We start from the raw sequence: 24826 nt of genomic DNA, 5'->3' as shown, positions 1-24826 counted from the left end.
TCTCTCCTCCTGATATATATCATACTCAATGTTGATAATTCAGAACGTTTCAGACAATGATGAAAGTGATGGATCTCCTCCGGTTCTTGATCATCTTCTCTTCGTTGCATGTTGAGGCAAATCCTGTGTGAAGGAACTTCAATCTTTCATTCTTCCCTTCCTTCCTTCATCATCTTCGTCATTGTTCTGTCTTCTCCTGGAGTCATTTATCATATTACTTTATAGGGTTTCTTCTCTCACAAGTCTTCAACCTCCTAATACATTGATGTTCAGGACCTCAGGGGTACAGTCTGGTCCAGGACCATCCATGGTGGTCTGGTCCAGGACCATCCATGATGGTCTGGTCCAGGACCATACATGGTGGTCTGGTCCAGGACCATCCATGGTGGTCTGGTCCAGGACCATCCATGGTGGTCTGGTCCAGGACCATCCATGGTGGTCTGGTCCAGGACCATCCATGGTGGTCTGGTCCAGGACCATCCATGGTGGTTTGGCCCAGGAAAATCCATGATGGTCTGGTCCAGGACCATCCATGGTGGTCTGGTCCAGGACCATCCATGGTGGTCTGGTCCAGGACCATCCATGTTGGTCTGGTCCAGGACCATCCACGGTGGTCTGGTCCAGGACCATCCATGGTGGTTTGGTCCAGGACCATCCATGGTGGTCTGGTCCAGGACCATCCATGGTGGTCTAGCCCAGGACCATCCATGGTGGTCTGGTCCAGGACCATCCATGGTGGTCTGGTCCAGGACCATCCATGGTGGTCTAGCCCAGGACCATCCACGGTGGTCTGGTCCAGGACCATCCATGGTGGTCTAACCCAGGACCATCCATGGTGGTTTGGTCCAGGACCATCCATGGTGGTCTGGTCCAGAACCATCCATGGTGGTCTGGTCCAGGACCATCCATGGTGGTCTGGTCCAGAACCATCCATGGTGGTTTGGTCCAGGACCATCCATGGTGGTCTGGTCCAGGACCATCCATGGTGGTCTAGCCCAGGACCATCCATGGTGGTCTGGTCCAGGACCATCCATGGTGGTCTGGTCCAGGACCATCCATGGTGGTCTGGTCCAGGACCATCCATGGTGGTCTAGCCCAGGACCATCCATGGTGGTCTGGTCCAGGGCCATCCATGGTGGTTTGGTCCAGGACCATCCATGGTGGTTTCGTCCAGGACCATCCATGGTGGTCTGGTCCAGGACCATCCATGGTGGTTTGGCCCAGGAAAATCCATGATGGTCTGGTCCAGGACCACCCGTGGAACCATAAAACTACCAGTTCACTCATTACACATCAAGTGTCACGTGACCCCCATAAGCAACGTCATTTGTCATTAGTGACGTTTTCTACCACGTCTTCCTCTGTTATGGTCAGGTGTCTGCCTGATGTGGGCCAGCTTCGTCCTAACGGCCTGGTCTCCATGTTCCCTCTTCCTCTATTATTACATCTGTGTATTACTTACAAACACAAACTCACTACCATATCGTCTCTGTATTACTTATAAACACAAGTTCACTACCATACCGTCTCTGTATTACTTACAATCACAAGCTCACTACCATACCGTCTCTGTATTACTTACAAACACAAGCTCACTACCATACCGTCTCTGTATTACTTACAAACACAAGCTTACTACCATACCGTCTCTGTATTACTTATAAACACAAGCTCACTACCATACCGTCTCTGTATTACTTATAAACACAAGCTCACTACCATACCGTCTCTGTATTACTTATAAACACAAGCTCACTACCATACCGTCTCTGTATTACTTACAATCACAAGCTCACTACCATACCGTCTCTGTATTACTTACAAACACAAGCTTACTACCATACCGTCTCTGTATTACTTATAAACACAAGCTCACTACCATACCGTCTCTGTATTACTTATAAACACAAGCTCACTACCATACCGTCTCTGTATTACTTACAAACACAAGCTCACTACCATACCGTCTCTGTATTACTTATAAACACAAGCTCACTACCATACCGTCTCTGTATTACTTACAAACACAAGCTCACTACCATACCGTCTCTGTATTACTTACAATCACAAGCTCACTACCATACCGTCTCTGTATTACTTACAAACACAAGCTCACTACCATACCGTCTCTGTATTACTTATAAACACAAGCTCACTACCATACCGTCTCTGTATTACTTACAAACACAAGCTCACTACCATACCGTCTCTGTATTACTTACAAACACAAGCTCACTACCATACCGTCTCTGTATTACTTATAAACACAAGCTCACCACCTGAACCTGCTCATTTGCTTTGGTTCTCGTTTTCATTACGTTCTTTCAACTTATTTACTTCCTCACACACTCTTTTATGATGAACTTCTGCGTTGGGTTAAAAAAGGGCAAATGAGAGTTGGGTTAAGAGAGTATAAGTAAAACTCAGGGAAAATAAGATGTTTGGAAGGAGGTTGATAGCGTGCGAAAAGCAAGAAAACTAATGGGCACATCGATGAAGGGGGCAAATGGGGAAGTGGTGACATATAGTGATGAAGTGAAGAGGGGATGGAGTGAGTATTTTGAATGACTGTTCAATGTGTTTAACAATAGGGTGGCAGATGTTGTTTTTGGGTCGAGGTGGTTTACGAAATGAGAATAATGAGGAGAGGTTTGGTGAAGAAGGAAGAGGTGGTGAAAGCTTTTCGAAAGATAAAATACGGCAAGCCAGCTAGAGTGGATGGTACTGTAGTTGAATTTCCCAAGGGGATGACGGTGTTGTTGAATTATTAGTTAACATTTTCAGCATATTTATGGATCATGGTTAGGAGCCTGAGGATTGCATGTGTGGCGCCATTGTATAAAGGCAAAAGGGAGCAAAGGTGTGTTGAAACTACAGAGGTATGAATGTGTTTAGTGTATTTGATACGGTGTATGGGACGGTGGTGACAGAGAAGGTGAAGGCGTGTTTAGAGCATCAGACTGGGGAGGAGCAGTGTGGTTTCCAAAGTGGTAGAGGACGTGTGGATCACGTGTTTGTTTTGAAGAATGTGTGTGAGAATACTAAGAGAAATATTAAAGGATCTTGAGAAATCATATGTTAGGGTTATAGAGATGCAGTGTTGAAGGTACAAAGAATATATGGTGAGGAAGGAAGCAGTGAGAAGTTTTTATCAAGGGTGTAAGGGATGTGGACGAGTAGGAAGAGAGGAGAGTAAGTGGTTCTGAGTGAAGGCTGGTCTGCGACAGGGATGTCTGATGTCACCATGGCTGTTTGATTCGTTTATGGCTGGAGTGATGAGGGAGGTGAATGCAACATTCTCGGAGAGAGGAGCGAATAGGCGTTCTGTAGGGATGAAGAGAACTGGGAAGTGAATCAATTATTTGCTGATAGCAAAGCAATGGATGTAGATTCGAGTGAGAAACTGGTGACTAAGTTTGGAAGAGTGTGTGAAAGGAGGAATTTGAGGGCAGATGCATATGAAAGTTAGGTTATTAGGTATAGCAGAGTTGAGAGACAAATTGGTTGCGGTGTGAGTCTGATGGGGAAAATTTGGAGGAAAATAACTTGGAATGAAAATAGCAGGAAATGGAATCATGATAGCGGAAGTAGGTCACAGGGTGGCTGAAGAGGCTAATGTTCCTGAGAGATGTGAGAATGTGTGGAAGGGCAAATACATGGGTTTGGTTGTGTTGGACACTAGATGTTTGAGGACACTATGTGGTGTAAGGTGGTTTGATCAAGTAATTGATATAAAGGGTAAGAGAGATGCTTCGTAATGAATAGAGTGTAGGTGAGAGAGCCGAAGAAGGTGTGCCGAAGTGGTTTGTGGTCATATGGAGAGCAATGAGTGAAGAGGAGTTAACAAAGAGAATAAATGTATCTGAAGTGGAGCGGGAAAGGAGAAGAGGAAGACCAAATTGGAGACGGAAGGATGGAGTGAAAAAACTCTTTTAATGAACATTCAGGTAGGTGAATGGCGTGCACGGGATATAGTGAATTGGAGCGATGTGGTATGCAAGATGAAAATCGCCTCGTAAACAATCACAGAAAATGTCATGAATATTGTCGTTGAATAATATAATATATTGATCTCTGTACATGAAATATAGTTAATATATTCAGAATTGACCACAGACACACACAAACACACACACAGACACACACACACACGGGAGGGACGCTGGCTCAGCAACCAGCCGATTCACAAGTCAATATGTGACGATTACAGACACTGCGGCTCGGCTGACCCTTGCTCATCCTGTCCGACATGAGTTGATTCTGCAGGTATTGTGTGTGTGTGGTGTGTGTGTGGAAGAGAGAGGGAGTGAGAGGAGGAGGGACGAGAGAGAGAGAGAGAGAGAGAGAGGAGAGAGAGAGAGAGAGAGAGAGAGAGAAGAGAGAGAGAGAGAGAGTTGGTGGTATGGGAACGATAGTTCTTAGAGCATTTGAGTGAACCTATGTTGCTGAGGAAGGGAAGTTAGAACAGTAGTCAGAAGACACAACAGACAACAGAAGACAGAGTGAAACAGAACAAAAGACACACACATAGTGATATGCATCCATAGGAGTTTGATTTGGAACAATAGTACTTTGTTGATTTGGTACAACTTGAATGAATAACTTAATCTCTTAACTGATAAACGGATTTGAAATGTTTACTGGAAGGATTAATCAGAAATGACCCAAGTAAGGACGCTATGGAACCAACGATGCATATTTCGAAAAACTAAAAGAATACATACAAACCACTGTGGAGGAGGGTACAAATCCTTGAGACACGATGGGGGCAGAGGTATAATAGAAAGGCAAACATTATGTGAATCCAAGGGGTCGTAGGAGAGAGTGCTCATGATGTTCGTCGTGCTCAAGGGTAGTAAGTGAGTAAGGGTGTATGTCGGGTGCATCGGTGTAAGGGATAGTCGTGAAGGATGTATCGTGTAGTAGAGGGGACGGGTCGTGTCAATGGTCATATTGTCGTGCTCAAGGGTGTATGTCGTGTCATGGGACGTACTGTGTGATCAAAGGGTGGTACGTGTGTCAATGGTCATAATTGTCGTGCTCAAGGGTCGTTACGTCGTGCTCAAGGGTCGACCGTCTGCTAAAGGTGATACATGAGAGGAGAGGGGGAGAGAGAGAGAGAGAGGAGAGAGAGAGGGTGAGAGGAGAGAGAGAGAGATGAGAGAGAGTGGAGATGAGAGAGAGAGAGAGAGTGGTGGTATGGAAAGATAAGTCCTCTAGAGTCATCTTGCAGCTGCTAACCTTATGTTGCCTGATGCAAGAAGTTAGAACAGTAGTCACACACACACACACACACACACACACACACTATGTGATATTGCATCCATAGATCTTTCTGATTTCGACTGTCACTTTGTTGATTTGATACAACTTGAATTGATATAACTTAATCTCTCTTAAACTGATAAACGGATTTGAAATGTTTACTGAAGGCATCTAATCGAAACTGAACCCCAAGTAAAGGTCGCTATGATCCAACTTGATTCTCATATTTTCGAAATAAACAAAACCCATATCAACACCACTGTGACCAGGACGGTACAGCCCCTTGAGCACGATGGCGGCACGACCCGGATATGATGGCCAAAGGCTAAACCATTATGATCCAAGGGTCGTAGAGCCCTAGTGCTCATGTATCGTTCCGTCGTGCTCAAGGGTCGTACTGTCGAGCTCAAGGGTCGTACTGTCGGGTCGCATCGTCGTGCTCAAGGGTCGTACCGTCGTGCTCAAGGGTCGTACCGTCGTGCTCAAGGGTCGCACCGTCGTGCTCAAAGGTCGTACTGTCGTGCTCAAAGGTCGTACTGTCGTGCTCATGGGTCGTACTGTCGTGCTCAAGGGTCGTACCGTAGTGCTCAAGGGTCGTTCCCTCGTGCTCATGGGTCGTACTGTCGTGCTCAAGGGTCGTACCGTAGTGCTCAAGGGTCGTTCCCTCGTGCTCATGGGTCGTACCGTAGTGCTCAAGGGTCGTACCGTAGTGCTCAAGGGTCGTTCCCTCGTGCTCATGGGTCGTACTGTCGTGCTCAAGGGTCGTACCGTCGTGCTCAAGGGTCGTACCGTCGTTCTCAAGGGTCGTACCGTAGTGCTCAAGGGTCGTTCCCTCGTGCTCAAGGGTCGTAGCATTGTTTCCGCGGGTGATGTCCTTGTGTTCAATGATGAACAGTTGTAGAGAGACCAGAGAAGGTGAGTGATGACACAGAACCCAGATGGTTATATCTACACGTATAGAAAAATTACGTTTTTCATAATGAACGTTTTTCCAAGTGGAATGGATGGCTGAATTTCTTTTGTTTACGAGGATTCTTGTTATTTACATTCTCCAAAGTTGACTGGAGAGTGAAAGCTCCTGCAGTTACTCCCACTGACCAAAGTTCGTTATTTAGGATCTGATCATTTACAAACGATTGTTTATCCTCCAGGCCTGACTGGATCATTCCTCAGCTTCTTCCTTTTCTTTCAGTAACTTACAGTGTAATGGTGAAAGAACCACGAATACTCTTAGATCCCAATGTAGATGCAAGGAATTCATATACTCCTTCTCTCTCTCTCTCTCTCTCTCTCTCTCTCTCTCTCTCTCTCTCTCTCTCTCTCTCTCTCTCTCTCTCTCTCTCTCGTACCCTGGCGCCGTCCACCCCACCAGCGCGACCGTCATCATGCACCGGTGGGAGTCACGACGCACTGCACGGGGGCGGGACTCACTCCTTCCTCCCTGACACCAGCCTGCATGAGTACTAGCCCCCAGACCACCAATAAAACTGTTGAACATGATGCTACGACCCTTGACCCCTTAGCCCTACGACCTTTGGCCGTGATTGCCTGGCTATCATACCCAAGGGTCGTTACTTCGTGCTTAATGGAGTGAGTACAGGCGCACGGGATCTGGATCAGGCAGGATAATGATGAACTGGACAGATGAAGAGATACAGAGGGTCACTTAGGAAAATTATTCGTATGTTGCTATATGTGTGTCTGGAATATAGAGAAAGTCACATGGTTTTGGCTCATATATATATATATATATATATATATATATATATATATATATATATATATATATATATATATATATATATATATATATATATATATATATATATATATATATATATATATATATATATATGAGAACAGGTGTATCTCTTGCTTGTAGTATACACTGACTTAGAGGGAAATCCTCTTCTCCTCTTGTATTACTTTCTAAACAGAGGAACAAGGAAAAAAGCAAAGCGAAGATTTTCTTCTTCTGATGCTAAGTCACCTGTTCTGTACGCTACCTTTCTCATGCGGGAAATAGTGAACATATATGAAAGCAAAAAAGTTATATGTATATAGGTATATGTCAGTTTTTTTTCTTCTATCAACTATATGCCTCTTATCTATTCTTTCCTTCCCTCCCACATGTCGTAATCCCACCCACATCAAACCACACGCTTGATCAGAACAGATAACCTTCCCTCCACGTGTCCTGAAGTCCACAAAATGATCAGTAATGAGAGAACCATCAGCCAAACAGAGCAGCTGTCTGCTAATCAGGTGGACGAGGCCACATTAACTACGGGCGGGCGGGTCCCGACCACCACAGACAACCACACTGCATCCCACAATGCTCCCCCGCAGCCAGCCTCCATCCCTCCCTCCTTCCCTCCCTCCCACATCTCCCTCACGAGACGGGAAACTCAGAAATGTCACAAAAAAAAGCAGGTTCTACCACATTGTATGTCTACTAAAGGAAAGAACGAAGAGGTAAGAAGAGGAGAAGGAGGAAGAGAAGGGGGTAGAAGAGGAGGAAGAGAAGGAGGAAGTTCGACCACGCCGATGCAAGGGGCAGTCAAACCCTGATAGCTCTGGTAATTCACGAGGCTGAGGTATAAAGCTCCATCAAGATGCCCACTGCCTGACGTTGGCAACAGAACCTCCTGAAATGAAGTCCAAGGTATCAGAGTACTCTGGTGAAGCACTGCCTGCCTGGAGATCACCCTGGGATTTGAATGGGGTTAAAAGGCTGTTTCTTGCTGCCTTCTCTCTCTCTCTCTCTCTCTCTCTCTCTCTCTCTCTCTCTCTCTCTCTCTCTCTCTCTCTCTCTCTCTCTCTCTCTCTCTCTCTCTCTCTCTCTCTCTCTCTCTCTCTCTCTCTCTCTCTCTCTCTCTCTCTCTCTCTCCTTCTTCTTCCTTCTTTTCCTCTTTAGGGATGGCAAAGGAAGTTCCTGGTCTCCCAGCGACGGTAACGTAAGAAAAATTCTAACAAAGAAATTGGAGCAGGAATATTGAAAACAAGAGTGTGAGCAAGGAAGGAATAAGAGAGAGAGAGAGAGAGAGAGAGAGAGAGAGAGAGAGAGAGAGAGAGAGAGAGAGAGAGAGAGAGAGAGAGAGAGAGAGAGAGAGAGAGAGAGAGAGAGAGAGAGAGAGAGAGAGAGAGAGGGAGAGATTCATCAATACGTGTCACAGTCGCATTATGAGTTGCCAGAAGGAACCTACCTCCACCACCAGCAGCACACAACCTCGGCTGGTGACTGCACGGGTCAGTCACGTCATGGCCTCTCCCTCTTCATGATAACATCCATTTCTCTTCCATTTAAAAACAATTCCATCCATTTATATGTCCCTCGGGACGCAATTCCCTCGGGACGCAATTCCGTTCCCATCAAGTTGCCCAATTGGTTCAACTCCCGCCCCACCTATACAATACACACACACACACACACACACACACACACAACGACACACACACACACACACACACACACACACACACACACACACAGTCATTTTATTAAAGCTCTGTCGATCTCTCCCCCCTCACTCTCACTAACTCGTGCTCTCGTGAAGGAAAAATATAAATGAAAGATGAAAGAAGAGAAAATAAAGTCAATTGAAAATAGAGCAAGAAAGAGGAATTCATCAAACAGGAACTCCCGAGGTTCCACCTCATTATAACTATAATTATAAACTGTTTCATGATGATTGCCCTCATTATGATTTCCTTCATTAGAACTAATATCAATACACGTTACCTGTACTCTCCTCACTCAGACCAATCTCGTCATTAGCCACGTCATGAGAGCAGGACTCATTCGCCCGACTCATGAACACTCACCTCATGACGACTCAACCTCCAACTGAACCACGTCCTCACTGCTGTGCTCACCTCATGCAAACCACTTCTCATGACAATTCCTCTCATGAAAACACAACTTAACGCTAATTAATGTTGTCGTAACTATTCTCATAACATTCAAACTTAAGTTGAAGAGATCCAACAATAATGGCTTGACAGAATGCCAAACCATGTCAAGTAGAACCACGACAATGTATCTCATAACAACCAAACCCAGGACATCACCTCACATTAACAGCAATCTATGAGTTACGTCAACCAAATTCAAACTAAAACATAAAGCAGCTTGACCTATACCAACACGCCTTAGTACACCTCATGTCAACCAAATACGACAACATAACGCAAAGAACCAGCCCAAATCATTACGTCAACCAGATTCATTGTATAACACACCTCACGACCAGATTTACGTAAACCAATCGTAGTAAAACACTATAAGAGGCCGACTCATGTTAACCAAACTCATGGTGAGACATCTCATAAACAGACTTGTAACAACCAGATTCATGAGGAGACACCTTATGATCGGACTGATACGAGCTAAAATCATGAGGAACCACACCTCATAATCGGATTTATACCAGCCAGACCCACAACGAAACTCCTCATGATACGACTTGCCAAACTCATGACGACACATCTCATAATCGTTCTCATACCATCCCAGCGCATGACAACAAAGCCCAGCCAATGACAAGCCACCTCATGACAGGCTGACGCATGAAACAGCCACACAGAAAAAGTTTGTTTCCTCCGACAAGGGAAAAAGTTTCCTCCAATTGGTCATAAAAAGCTACAGTTATGGCCCCCATCCTCTTGTCATAAGGCAATTTATGTGTTTACCTAAAGAACCTCAAAAGGTCAGGTATCTATTTTTGGGGGTTAAAGTTTCTATAAAAGTCTATGATGACTATATTCCTAAGTCATGAGGGAACTCCCAGCTCACTTGCTGTGTGTGTGTGTGTGTGTGTGTGTGTGTGTGTGTGTGTTTGATTACCTATTTGTACTGTACAGGGAGGTAGATGTACATTCGTAAGGTCCCATTTCCTGAACTTTACCATTACAAATGTTCTTTACACTCACAGTCTCACAATCTCGCATCTCTGTTTATTTGATTCTTCCACAACTCTTATAATGTCAAACAATTTCTATCCATCTTTCAATTAGTTACTTGCTATATTCATGCTATGGCCTCTGGCTGTTCTATCCTTGTATCATTCGGAGAGAGAGAGAGAGAGAGAGAGAGAGAGAGAGAGAGAGAGAGAGAGAGAGAGAGAGAGAGAGAGAGAGAGAGAGAGAGAGAGAGAGAGAGAGAGCGTCATCAAACTGGTTTGAAAACTTACTGGTTGTGATCAGGTCACCTGTTCCTCTCCTCTCTTCCATGATGGATAAATCTAAGGTCTCTAGTCTATTCCTATGACTCAACTCTCATTTCTTTTGCTACCATGAGTGTTCTTCCCTTACTGACTTTCTCCCTTAGTTTTCTCTGCTACTTTGAGCGCCGTGGCCAAACTACACCATATTCGATTTCTGGCCTAATGAAGGAGGTAAATAGCTTGCTGACTATCTCCATATCCATGTACTAGAATGCAATCCTATTATTGCATTCTAGTACATGGATAAGCTTGTTTCCATCGCAATACTCTTAAAGTTGGACACTGGCGAGAGGCTTGGGACGATCTAGACCCCTAAGTCTCCTATCAAAAACACATTCCTGCTGCATATTTCCCACTAAATGATAATCATATCGAAACCTGATTTCGTTGTGTCCCATTCTAGTTCGGGTTGAATGTCAACAACGATGTATCAGACAAACTTTGGAGTTTGTCTGTGTCCCCTTGTAAGTTGATGCAGTCCTTTTTGCTATTTACTTCCCTTATGAACTTGGCATCATCCGCAAAGATTTCCAGGAAGGAGTCCATACCTTCTGGCAAGTCATTTATATAGATTAGAAAATAGCACTGGTTCCAAATCAGAGCCTTTTGGCACCCCACTTGCGACCTCAGTCCATTTCGAGAAGGATCCTCAGACCAGCGTTCTTTGTTCCCTTCCAGTAACATAGTATTCTATCCATCTAAAGTGCTTCCCTCTTATTTCTCTATAAAGCTTCAACTTCTTTACCAGTTTCCTGTGTGGTACAGTGTCAAATGCATTTTTGGCAGTCTAGACACAGACAATCCAACAAGCTTTCTCTTTTGTCTAAAAGGGAACACATCCTCTCACAGAAATCTAAAAGGTTCGTTACACATACTCACTTTTCCCTGCAGCCTTGTTGCCTCTCACTTAGACAATTTCTCCTCTGCTGGAAGTCATCGATTTGTTATTTGACTTTTTTCAGTGTCTTACAGACCACACTCGTCAGGACAATTTATCTGTAGTTAAGCGCATCCTTCCTGTCTCCTCTCTTGTAACAGGTCTGGTGTGTTTGTCTTCTTCCACGCCCTTAGCACTTTACCTTCCTCCAGGAACATCTTGACCAACACTTCACGTTGTCTGGCAAGTGTATCTGCAAACGCTCTAGGTCACTGGGGAGAAATTTCATCAGGACCATAAGCCTTACAAGGATCAAAACCCTTTATAACGTTGTTTCTCTTTCTTTATATACATTTCACTGTTTCACTAGATCTCCTTCTCATTCCATCTCACTAGTGTCGGGATATAGCCTCTTCCACTGTAAAAAAAGCTTTTGAACTTGTTGGTCATTTCCTTGCATGTACTTGCTTCATCCTCCACAACTTTTTCCGTTGAATCCCTTCGTGTGAATAGCTGCTCTTTGAATGACAATACAACACCTAATGAATTTATGGAAAAGTTTAGGATTGACTTTTACCTTGTCGACAGATTTTTTTTCTTTTTTCAGAGTTTCTTTACGCCTCTTCTCCTCTTCGGTTATACACATCCCTTGCTCTTGTACACTTCACAAATGCTGGCTGGATGTAATACCGCCTTCATCAGCGTAACGACACACAACAAAGTTCATTCGTGTTTTGACCACTTTTGCTGAACCCCTTCTCCCTGTCACTTAGCCTTACCTCTGTATTAGATGCTAAGTGTACTCATGATCCTATCCTTCCCTTGTAAATATCACAGAACCTTCCACTACAGTGTCGTGGTTCCTGTTTACTGAACTCTATTCACAAATTACGCTACCACCATCTGTTGGCTCTGTGTAGTTTTCACGATTATATCACCTCTTTGAATGTGGTTTCATCCACGCTCCCTTTACAGTCCTCATTGACCACATTAAATTTAATGATACACAATCACTTCTTCCAGTTGGTGTACATGTATTGTATGTCTAGGTCACAAAGTGCAAAGATAAGATCTAGTAATGATGGAGTATCAGTCTCTCTCTATCTTTTCGTATTCAGTGACGTGCTGGTATTCCCTCGATGAACTTTTGTCTCCATGAGAATCCTGCTTCCCCTAGTCAACACATTCCTGTATAATTGAATTCCCCCGTTGTTAGTACATCACCATCTCTGAGAGGTGCGTGTTCTAATGCTTCATGCACATTCTGATTGCTTTCTTCACTCTTATCATTTGTATATTTCGTATTGTTAAAATTCTCTTAAGGACAATTTACCCAACACCACTATGCATTTTTTTCTTAAAGTTAGGCTATGTTCCAGTATTTACCGAAACTTAAGGTTGTTTTGTATTTATAAAGACAATTTTCTTCCTCCTTCTCCTCTTCCTTCTTTGTCTTATCTTACCCTCCTTGCTATCATGCATCTCTCGGGCTAGAGCAGGTGAGATCTTATCTCTTGGGTGATTTCTTTTACCCGGAGCCCCAACAAACTCAGGTACATACACCAGCTCTTAACCTTTTGCTACTCGTCCATCTGTATTTCTACACGTCACTTTCGGTCTACCATTATCCGAACCTTCCTAACGTCGCCGAGGTGGTGGCGGGGAGTGTCCCCCTCTCCTTGCTTGATTTGATGTCTCCCGTTCTTTTGCCTTCTGTCTGTCTCTCTCTCTCTCTCTCTCTCTCTCTCTCTCTCTCTCTCTCTCTCTCTCTCTCTCTCTCTCTCTCTCTCTCTCTCTATCTATCTATCTATCTATCTATCTCTATCTATCTATCTATCTATCTATTTCTCTTTACATGAATATAAGAGCAATCCGAAACAAAATAGTTGAATTACATTGCTTGCTGAGCACTGAACACGTGGATGTAAAATGAACAAACACATTTCTAAGCCCAAAAACAACGATCTTGTTAGCGAGTATTAATTTGCCGGACTACGAATCATGTGTGAGAGATGGAGGCGGTCGTGGAGGTGGAACTGTGCTGAACTAAAAATCATATCTAAACCCCAGTGAAATTTATTTGCCTCTGTTGTGTTTCAAACTAGCACACAGTTTTCCAAACTTTACATAAACGTCGTATACAGGCTTTCCAGCCAGCCAGCAAATACTGACACTGTCATGTTCGAGAGTTTACAACGAGCAATACAGGACAGAGATCCAGTCTTTCTGGGGGATTATAATCTCCCACAAATTAACGGACGAACTATTTCAGGTGTATAAGATGAATCTGTCCGATTTCTTTGCTTTGTCAGAGACAACTTTCTCTACCAAACTGTCACCGATCCGACGAGGGAAGCAAGTCTACTTGATCTAGTTCGAGCATCCCTGGAGTTCTTAGTAACTAACATCCGTGTGGAAGAACATCTGGGTCCATGTGACCATAACATGGTCAGATTTCGATATAAATCTGAAAACAAACACCCTAATATTATTCCTAACTTTAAAAGACGGATTCAAGAGGGTTGTCCGACCCATTATAGAGTTTCACCCGTGTTGGTTCACGCCCAGAGGATACACAGATATGCACCACCAAGTCGTATTCGTTCCTATACAAGACAGGAACAATAGAATCCACAAGAGGCCCGAGTGGTACTCCACAGTAATAGCAAGGGCTACAAGGAGCAGAGACAAACGGCACGAGCTTAAGAAATCTTGCAAGGCAATACAACACAATTAGGAGAGAGGTCAAATGACCTATCAAACAATGAATATTGCAAGAAATAGCACAGAAATCTATAAAGATCTTATAAGTATGTTAACAACAAGAACAAAAACCTCCGTGGTGTAACACTGGCGTCACTTTCCGTGACGCACGCCCAGGCCGACTGGGTATAGCGTATGGGTTCGAATCCTATTTTGCGGCAGTCGGTACACAGTCAACCGAGCTGTTCATCCTCCTTTAGGGGTTGATCTATAAAATGGGTGTCTAGCTGAGGCTGCGGTATACATATACATAGCATTAATGAGATGGCCTTGATTAGGGGATTCAGTTGCCCATGCCGTCTCAGATAACGTATACAAAAAAACGTGGTAGGATAGATCCTTAGTTAACGAAGGTGGGGAACCTATCATGAACTGCATAAACATAACAACAACCATGACAAGTTTTCAGTTTTCTTTTTAAACCAGAAAGCAGTGACACGAATTTTGAGACAGAGATGAATAACACACAGACGTCTACACACACACACACACACACACACACACACACACACACACACACACACACACACACACACACACACACACACACACAAACTATCAGAATTTACCACCATAGTTAGAGAAGTATTATTAGAGCAGATAGATAAGCTGAAAACCAAAAAAAAAGAAAAAGAAAATCAGGTCCTGATCTCTGCTATCCAAGAGTAATGAATAACGTTAAGCATGACATTGCTAAACCGTTAACTTATATCTTCACTAAATCTCTCCAGGACGGAACAGTCTCGCAGGAGTGTAAACTGGCAGACGTCGCTCTTATATTCACAAAGGGAAGTTACGAAATGCCTAGTGGTCACCGTCCTACTGGCTTCTCCTCATTCAAGTATAAACGTCTGGAGCTGAATATTACATATAAAATCATAGCTTACTATGAGCAACAGAGGCTGGTTAATGATAGACAGCACCACAAACCTCCTTGAATTTTATACTGAATCATTCAAATACTCAGGACAAGACTAAAGCAATAGATAGATAGATATATATTTCAGTGACCTTACCACAAGCACTCGACAAAGTCCCTCACGACAAATTGATGTATAAAGTCCGGGGGACCTGGGGATCACTGGTTGCTAAGGAAACTGGATAGAAGCCTTTTGACGTGATAGAGGCAAAGGGTCGTAATGAATGATGAATCATCAGCGTGGTCACTCGTTACTATTGGGGTCCCTCTCCCCAGGGGTGGTCTGTTCTGGGGTCTATTCTTAACATTATTCATGATATAATGATGGTGGGTTGCATAACTTAAAGAGTCCACAGTTGCAGATTACACAGAGACGATGACATATCAGCTGAAGAAGAAAATGGCAAATGCTATTTAACGTCAGTAAATGTCAGCTGCTGCGAGAGGGAATCCTCGAAAAGAAATTCAATTATGAACTGATGGGCCACGAGATAATGGACACTCCTTGTGTGAGGGATCAAGGGATCACTGTCTTCAACAAATTCAAATTCTCTCAGCATTGTAATCAAGCTCTGCCAGGAAAGGAAATAGGATGTTAAAGATTCATAAACATCAAATCTACATACACAAGCGAGGATGTGGTACTGCCACGATACCTCAGTCTAGTTACGACACCTCGAACACACAATGGTGTTCTCGGCGCCTTACCTAAGTAAGGACATCACTTAGACTAGATGCAATGCAGAGAAGAGCAATTAATTTGATTCCTTCCTTGCGTAACAAAGAAATCGAGGACACAAACTGCGAGAAATGAATTTGCTCTCTCTCTAAGCGAGAGGAGTCTCTGAGGGAAGTTAAATAGTATGTTTTGAAATTCTTAAAGGATATAAGGACGTCAATATTCAACGTTTCTTCATGGTCTCGCAAGCACTACCTAGGAGACAGAATGAACAAAGTTAATCTGGACAGCATGAATTATTTATCAACGACATTATTGACGCGTGGAATAAACTACCAGAACACGTTGTCCAGAACATGTCTAATGTGTTGCAAATTAGCCTTGAATATCTACTTGCCACCCTCTGGCACTGTTTAATATCATATAATATCATGCTACCTTCTCAACCAGTGATCCCGCTTGGCCCATGCAGCGGTAATGTACGAACAATGACCCACCCTGTGTAGTATCCTAGTGGCGGGGAACAAGAAGATTATCGAATCATCCTTACACAATCAGGGGTAATATAGACACAGTAAATGGCAAGGTTCGGGGATCAAAGTTTATCTTTACTTTTGTCTTGATAACAAGAAGGTTAAACCCTTTGGCTTAGGCTACAACGGCATCAGAGTGTTCAATATCCTTCGTATCTCGTCGTTGCTGTGTGTGTAGGAGTGGCAGGCATCATGGTGACGTAGGCGAGCTTCAGTCGTTGCAACACCAGCCTCCAGTCTTATGAGATTGCCTATCTGATGGACAACCTTTCCTTCAGTAACTGTGAACTATGTTTGTGACACAGTTCTACCAGTGTTCTGTATCAGCGATGTCATATAAATGAGAGCGCTACATAGTTATATGAAAGTGGCAAATGTTATTATAGTGTGAGAGCAATTTATCATTTATTTTTGTCATAAGTTTTATTTCATCATTTCATGTGGGTTGAGAGGCCACGTGCAGCCGAATGCATATATATATATATATATATATATATATATATATATATATATATATATATATATATATATATATATATATATATATATATATATATATATATATATATTATTTATTTATTTATTTTATTTATTTTGCTTTGTCGCTGTCTCCCGCGTTTGCGAGGTAGCGCAAGGAAACAGACGACAGAAATGGCCCAACCCACCCCCATACACAATGTATATACCTACAAGTCCACACACGCAAAATATACATACCTATACATCTCAATGTACACATATATATACACACACAGACACATAAATATATACCCATGCACACAATTCACACTGTCTGCCTTTATTCGTTCCCATCGCCACCTCGCCACACATGGAATACCATCCCCCTCCCCCCTCATGTGTGCGAGGTAGCACTAGGAAAAGACAACAAAGGCCCCATTCGTTCACATTCAGTCTCTAGCTGTCATGCAATAATGCCCGAAACCACAGCTCCCTTTCCACATCCAGGCCCCACACAACTTTCCATGGTTTACCCCTGACGCTTCACATGCCCTGATTCAATCCACTGACAGCACGTCAACCCTGGTATACCACATCGATCCAATTCACTCTATTCCTTGCCCTCCTTTCACCCTCCTGCATGTTCTGGCCCCGATCACACAAAATCTTTTTCACTCCATCTTTCCACCTCCAATTTGATCTCCCACTTCTCCTCGTCCCCTCCACCTCCGACACATATATCCTCTTGGTCAATCTTTCCTCACTCATTCTCTCCATGTGCCCAAACCATTTCAAAACACCCTCTTCTGCTCTCTCAACCACGCTCTTTTTATTTCCACACATCTCTCTTACCCTTACACTACTTACTCGATCAAACCACCTCACACCACACATTGTCCTCAAACATATATATATATTTATATATATATATATATATATATATATATATATATATATATATATATATATATATATATATATATATCCCTGGGGATAGGGGAGAAAGAATACTTCCCACGTATTCCCTGCGTGTCGTAGAAGGCGACTAAAAGGGAAGGGAGCGGGGGGCTGGAAATCCTCCCCTCATTTTTTTTTGTTTTTCTCAAAGAAGGAACAGAGAAGGGGGCCAGATGAGGATATTCCCTCAAAGGCCCAGTCCTCTGTTCTTAACGCTACCTCGCTAATGCGGGAAATGTCGAATAGTATGAAAGAAAAAAGAAAGATATATATTCCAATGAGTCCACGTGGAAAATGAAAAACGATAAGTTCCCAAGTGCAATTTCATAAAATAATCACATCATTAGGGGAGACATAAGAGAGAAATATGAGTCAGTTGACATACAACGAAGAGACGAAGCTAGGACACCATTTGGTAAACATGCGAGTACATAGTATTCGAATAGTTATTTCCAATTTGCCAGGCCCATAGCCTAGCGGTAGCATTCCCGCCTGTGGCACAGGGGTCCCGGGTTCGATCCTGGCTGTTAGAGTTCTGTATGTTCTATGACCTATGAATGTATATATATATATATATATATATGAATATAGTGCATTCCTGTGAACGAGCACTTTCATGGAACATACAAACCTCCTTGCGATCATAACCTAGCTGTAAAGCTCACGCCTGCCACGCAGTGGTCCCGGGTTCGAGCCTGGCTGTTGGAGGTTTGTATAACATAAAGGCCAGTTGGCATCCCTATTACACATAGAACAGTCTAATGATTCAGAAAAAAAAATAACCCCCAAAAAAATAAATAAAAGATAACGCAGATGCTCTCTACATGACGGAGGACGTCAGGACAAAATATATCGTTCAGATGAGATTTTCCTGTAAATTAAAAGAAAAATGTTTACTCCCGACAGCACGGCATGTGAGTATTATCAAGCAATACAACGGCTATGTTGGGTTTGGAAATAAAGGCTATAAAATTGTTGAAATTGTTATTGCTGCACGGTCATGACGAATGGGTAAAAGGAGAGAAAATACCAAAACACGATATTTTGGAAAAGAAAAACCTCCACAAATAGCATCATGATGTACATCATAGCATCATAATGTACATCAACATCATAGCATCTAGCATCATAGTGTACATCATAGCATCATAATGTACATCAACATCATAGCATCTAGCATCATAGTGTACATCATAGCATCATAATGTACATCAACATCATAGCATCTAGCATCATAGTGTACATCATAGCATCATAATGTACATCAACATCATAGCATCTAGCATCATAGTGTACATCACAGCATCAAAATGTACATCACAGCATCATAGTGTACATCATAGCATCATAACGTACATCACAGCATCATAGTGTACATCATAGCATCTAGCATCATAATGTACATCACAGCATCATAATGTACATCACAGCATCATAATGTACATCATAGCATCATAATGTACATCATAGCATCATAATGTACATCATAGCATCATAATGTACATCATAGCATGATAATGTACATCATAACATCATAATGTACATCATAGCATCATAATGTACATCATAGCATCATAATGTACATCATAACATCATAATGTACATCATAGCATCATAATGTACATCATAGCATGATAACCATCATTCCGTACACATCATGTGTCCACAGATATCCACATACAGTCCAGCAGTACATGTTTATCACACATTTTTCCCTCCTGGAATAACATGGTTCGTATGGCTTTGAGTAGATGACATGTTTTATCTTTCTCGTTAAGTTTCCTAAAAGTAATTTAGCTCCACTGGCCAAGTGGTATGGAGGAGTGGGCAAGCTGGCTCATGCCAGCTCTGAAAGTTCCATTTACAGATTCATTTCCAAAAAGATTTTTTAAGTCCGCGATTCTAATTGCTTTCAGAACATGTCTGTGTGATGCTTGGAGGGAAAAATGTGCACCAGGGATTTTTTTTAATGAAGATCACAGAGATGACGAAACCTTTAGAAACCAGAGTTCTGCGCAGGTCTAGTGAAGGGTCACGTGATAATTATCTATTAAATTATCCTCTCCAACCTCCCAAATATCTCGTAACGCTATCTATCTATCTATCGCTGGTCGCATCAGCAAACGTCAACCAAGCCACTCGTCTATGTTGGTGATGATGTAGATTTCAAGAACGATGAACACCCACCTGACTGTGAACATACCAGCTAACTAGACTTATAGCTGGCCTCAGCTCAGCTATCTATCTATCTATCGCTGGTCGCATCAGCAAACGTTAGCCAAGCCACTCGTCTATGTTGGTGATGATGTAGATTTCAAGAACGATGAACACACACCTGACTGTGAACATACCAGCTAACTAGACTATTATAGCTGGCCTCAGCTCAGCTATCTATCTATCTATCTATCTATATATATATATATATATATATATATATATATATATATATATATATATATATATATATATATATATATATATATATATATATATATATATCCACCGGCGCTTTAACAGTCTCATTACTGTTGGAGAAAATGTTATCTTAAATACCACTGCATTCGTGGTCTCTCTCTCTCTCTCTCTCTCTCTTTCTCTCTCTCTCTCTCTCTCTCTCTCTCTCTCTCTCTCTCTCTCTCTCTCTCTCTCTCTCTCTCAGATCACTTACACGAACACACACACACACACACACACACACACACACACACACACACATCTCTTCTCAACCCACACAAATATTCCTACTGCTACACCTCCCTCCCTCCCTCCCTCTCAATCATGACAGACAACAAAAAATATAATCAGTTCACAATGGCTCCAGACGGTTATTGAACAGTGGAGTGGCTTCTGACTGGTGGATACGCCAATCGATGCCAGTCTGTTAGGTCGTCTGTAGCATGTATAACAGACTGACTGACTGGAGGAGACAGAGGTCAGCTGTGCGGACAGCTGAGGTAAACCTCTGCCTTCCAGTCGTGTGCTGCACGTAAGGCTGCCTCCACTGCACACCTCCGCCCGAGATTCATAGGACACCACTGGTGACACCTGGTATCTGGCAGAAGTCGTAAACATATAGTAATCGCAGTGTTCATTCACGTGTTACCAAAGCATATGTAAGAAGAGTCAGTGGTTCATTGCTGCTGAACGCTGTATGTGTATTCACACACACAACACTTCAGTTACGACTTGGTCAACATTCAGGTAATCAATTTGAAACCTCTATAAACAGCTGCATTAATACTGACGTGTGGCATGTACTGAAGCACATGTGTAATGCTTTGAAAATAAATATCAGACACACGTAACTACAAGAATAGCGGATGACACAATGTGACAGTTTTCGTGAGGGAATGCGACATTACTTGTGAAACTCTGTCATAAGAAATGATCTATCTATTATCTATCTAGTAGAACCGGACGATATATGAAGTAAAGTTTGTGGTTATTCCGATAGTATGTATTAATTCCCTGTTTGTAGAAAAAAAGAAATTGCAACGCTAGATACGTGACTGAGTATTTGTTTATGTAGAACACGAGGAGGCAGACGATCTGGGGTAGTGAGTGGTGAGGAAGACAGAGGCGTGAGTGGTGCAGTGACCAGGGTAGGGTACAGTTCTGTACTGGGTACAGTTGATATATAGTGATAGCTTATACTAATGACATAGCAGGTCTTTAAATCTGCGGGTGCGACAAACAAGCAGACAACTTTGAAATAAATGTGTATGATTACAGATGAATACAGACTGATTGGGAGACACGAGAGGGAGAATGGAGGAGGAGGAAATGGGGAAAATGTTGTCAGGTTTTACACGGGTAATAACCTTAAGCTAAAAGCAACCAGCCTCGCGATACATGCTCAGAAGGATGAAATGAAACAGCAATAAATATGTAAAAGATACTAACTACCACATGGATGTAACACTATAATCCTGACACCAGTGACAGACGACTCAACCAACATATGCATGACGTAATACATAATGAAACTGTGAATGTGGCAACTCCTCCTTAATAGCAGGCTAGTGGAGTGTCGTGATGATCATAAATGTATGACGTTTGTCACTTAGTGTTATGATATGCTAGTAATACAGCATGCAAGTCATATATAGTATATCAGAAGAGTTAATAGGATGAAGACTAATTCCTGCAAAGCGAACTACGTGGTCAGCTTGTCACTGTCCTGGTGTGTCTACAGACGCTGTTGAAACATTATTATTGTTGTTTATTTTAGGCGTTAATAAGACTTCACGTGAAGAAGTCGTAATATATCCATAATAGATGTTAAGTAATAAAGTACGGTATGTAATTCATACGTCACACTATGACAATATTAATAGCTGGAAAACCTGTATCATAGGACGAAGGAAACGAATGCAGAATGTCTATCATATCATTACATACAAACTATTGTGGACACGCAACATTACATTCATCTGGTAAATAATTAATATGAAATACTATTAATACGTAGATCAATCACAGTGACACATGAGTAACATGTAACAGCATTGAATATCCAACTACAAACACAAACTAACATAGTAATGTTCTCTCCATCTTCCTTCATGGTCAATCACAATTTGCAAGCGTTTTAGTATTCATTCTACCAGTCGTCTGACTATATCTGGCTTTCTCCTTAACACTTCCCACACCTACAGACTTGTGTGCTGTAGCATGGCTTGTGAAGTTCTCTCTGCACCAGGTACCTACGTTGCACCAGATACCTGCGTTGCACCAGGTACCTGCGTTGCACCAGGTACCTACGTTGCACCAGATACCTGCGTTGCACCAGGTACCTGCGTTGCACCAGGTACCTACGTGTTCACTATGTTTGCCCATACATTTCCAATGGTATTGCAATCACAGGCTTTCCTTGGCCAGTCTAACAGTTGGATGTCTTGACGTTCAGCGACACCAGCGTTGTACCACTCGAGCCGTGTGGATGGGGGAACAGTCATGCATAAACATGAAACTGTTGTGGGTAGGGAAACACATATGCCCACACCGACGGTGGCATAACTTCCTCGAGAATCTCTAGGTACTGGTCAGCTGTGAACCGTCCATGTATAGGTGTGATTTCTCCAGCGCCGTGCAGGAACATCCACCTCCAAACATGACGCGTCACATGATCACTTCTCGCAGTGTCGTAAATATTTTCACGGTTATATCTTGTATCATTTTGCCGTCAACAATGTTGTTTACCATGATGGGCTGTTGAAGAAAAATGTCTTTTCGTTACTGAATATGACACGTCGCCAGCCAGAAGTCCCTATCGTTGTTGACCTCCTGTCTTGCAAAGATGTGTCGTCCTTTACGATCTCTGTCAGTCAGTGTTTCTAAATCATCAGGTATTCTATGGCGTATGACAGCTTCATGCAGCCCTGGTCGTAGCACTGGTCCTGCTGAAACACTGATGTGTCAATTTTCCGTAATGTGAACAGCATTCTCGATATGTTCTCCGCCACAAGCATCTCTGATGACCTGGTCCTCAGTTGTCGCACTTGGTCGTCCTGTTCTCTGATGATCACCTCAACTGCTGCTGCTGCCTTCTTCTTGCCATCTTGGTCACCACAGGCAGACCGACCGTGTCTCTGGTCATTCCCAATTCTCTTGATACGTCTGTTGGTGAATTTACCACTTTCACTCATGCCAGTGATTCTTCCTCTGATGGTTACTTTATCACGATGATAGACGTTCATCTTGAATTGGCGAAGACTTTATCAGGACAATGGTAGATATGATGTATTCTCGTCCGCTGTGGGGGATAAGTCACACGTTTCTCACCCCAGCAAACCTTGGCACCTCGCATACGTTGTCTGTTTATGGTTCTGTTAATATTTTCCCATATCTATTCTCTTAATAACACAAACTACCTCGTGTATTTTGTACTATGTCTGATATCTTACCCAGGAATAGTCACATAGATGGTTGAGATGAAATTTGTTTTGTAGTAACCCAGTTGTCATTCGTGAACAATGCTAAGCCAGTTCGGTAGTTTTCGATAGTGCAGCTGCCAGGTGTGGACACAAGGTAGATATTCCCCTGCTTACTGGTAGTGTAACTCACGTAGTATGTTGTGCCTACAGCATAATTATGCTGATAGACCTATCATATGGTTGGATCTAAGTAAATACAAACAGTAATATAGTCCACTCATTCACCGTCATTACGAGATGTTATACATGTCAGCAAACACATTATGAACATACAAGTAACTACATTACTTTCATAATTATGACGGTCTATTTTATTGACGTATAATTGTAATTTTCCTTTTACTACACCAGACCACTGTGACTCAGGTAGGCTGGCTCATACTGTGTGTAAGGATACATCGAGTGTGTGTGTGTGTGTGTGTGTCTCATACATCACCACAGTATTCGTTCCCTGTTGGATTTGGTCGTGTCTTCCTCCCTACCCTGGTCACAACACCGCTCACGCCTCTGTCTTCCTCACCGGTCACCACCCGAGATCGTCTGCCTCCTCGTGTTCTACATATTTAAGCAAATAATCAGTCACGTGTCCAGCGTTACCTTCTTTTTTTTCTTTTTTTACAAACGGAATTAACACACAATAGAGGGATAGATACATGCTATATTTCATATAGCGTCCGGCTATGGCTAGATAGTAGATAGATCATTTTTTATGACAGAGTTTCACAAGTAATGTCGCATTCCCTCACGAAAACTGTCACATTGTGTCATCCGCTATTCTTGTAGTTATGTGTGTCTGATATTAATTTTCAAAGCATTACACATGTGCTTCAGTACATGCCACACGTCATTATCAATGCAGCTGTTTATAGAGGTTTCGAATTGATTACCTGAATGTTGACCAAGTCGTAACTGAAGTGTTGTGTGTGTGAATACACATACAGCGTTCAGCAGCAATGAACCACTGACTCTTCTTACATATGCTTTGGTAACACGTGAATGAACACTACGATTACTATATGTTTACGACGTCTGCCAGATGCCACCAATGGTGTTCAGTGAATTTTGGGCGGAGGTGTTCTTCCTGCCAGTACACTGATCACATCCGTGCCAGTACACTGATCACATCCGTGCCAGTACACTGATCACATCCGTGCCAGTACACTGATCACATCCGTGCCAGTACACTGATCACACCCGTGCCAGTACACTGATC

General features: G+C 42.7%; 2 protein-coding genes across 2 annotated transcripts in view; both read right to left on the bottom strand.

Moving 5' to 3' along the window:
* LOC139749436 (uncharacterized) overlaps positions 1 to 24826 on the bottom strand; it is a 1258504-nt gene that overhangs the window by 749849 nt on the left and 483829 nt on the right. The window lies entirely within an intron of this gene.
* On the bottom strand, positions 21956 to 23425 carry LOC139749335 (uncharacterized). Its single transcript, XM_071663057.1, has 2 exons — positions 22492 to 23425; positions 21956 to 22437 (listed from the first exon to the last, which is right to left on the bottom strand). The coding sequence occupies exon 1, from the start codon at positions 23374 to 23376 to the stop codon at positions 23014 to 23016; it is 363 nt and encodes a 120-aa protein (XP_071519158.1). The 5' UTR covers positions 23377 to 23425; the 3' UTR covers positions 21956 to 22437; positions 22492 to 23013.

Source organism: Panulirus ornatus, chromosome 7 (assembly GCF_036320965.1).
Source record: "Panulirus ornatus isolate Po-2019 chromosome 7, ASM3632096v1, whole genome shotgun sequence".
In the NCBI taxonomy this organism is placed as follows: domain Eukaryota; kingdom Metazoa; phylum Arthropoda; class Malacostraca; order Decapoda; family Palinuridae; genus Panulirus; species Panulirus ornatus.
The sequence above is the reverse complement of the archived record's forward strand: the minus strand, read 5'-3'. Positions and strand labels throughout refer to the sequence as shown.

What these genes read in the sequence shown, in the direction of transcription:
- LOC139749335 (XM_071663057.1), bottom strand. Translation starts at nt 23,376, where the DNA reads ATGAACGTCTATCATCGTGATAAAGTAACCATCAGAGGAAGAATCACT.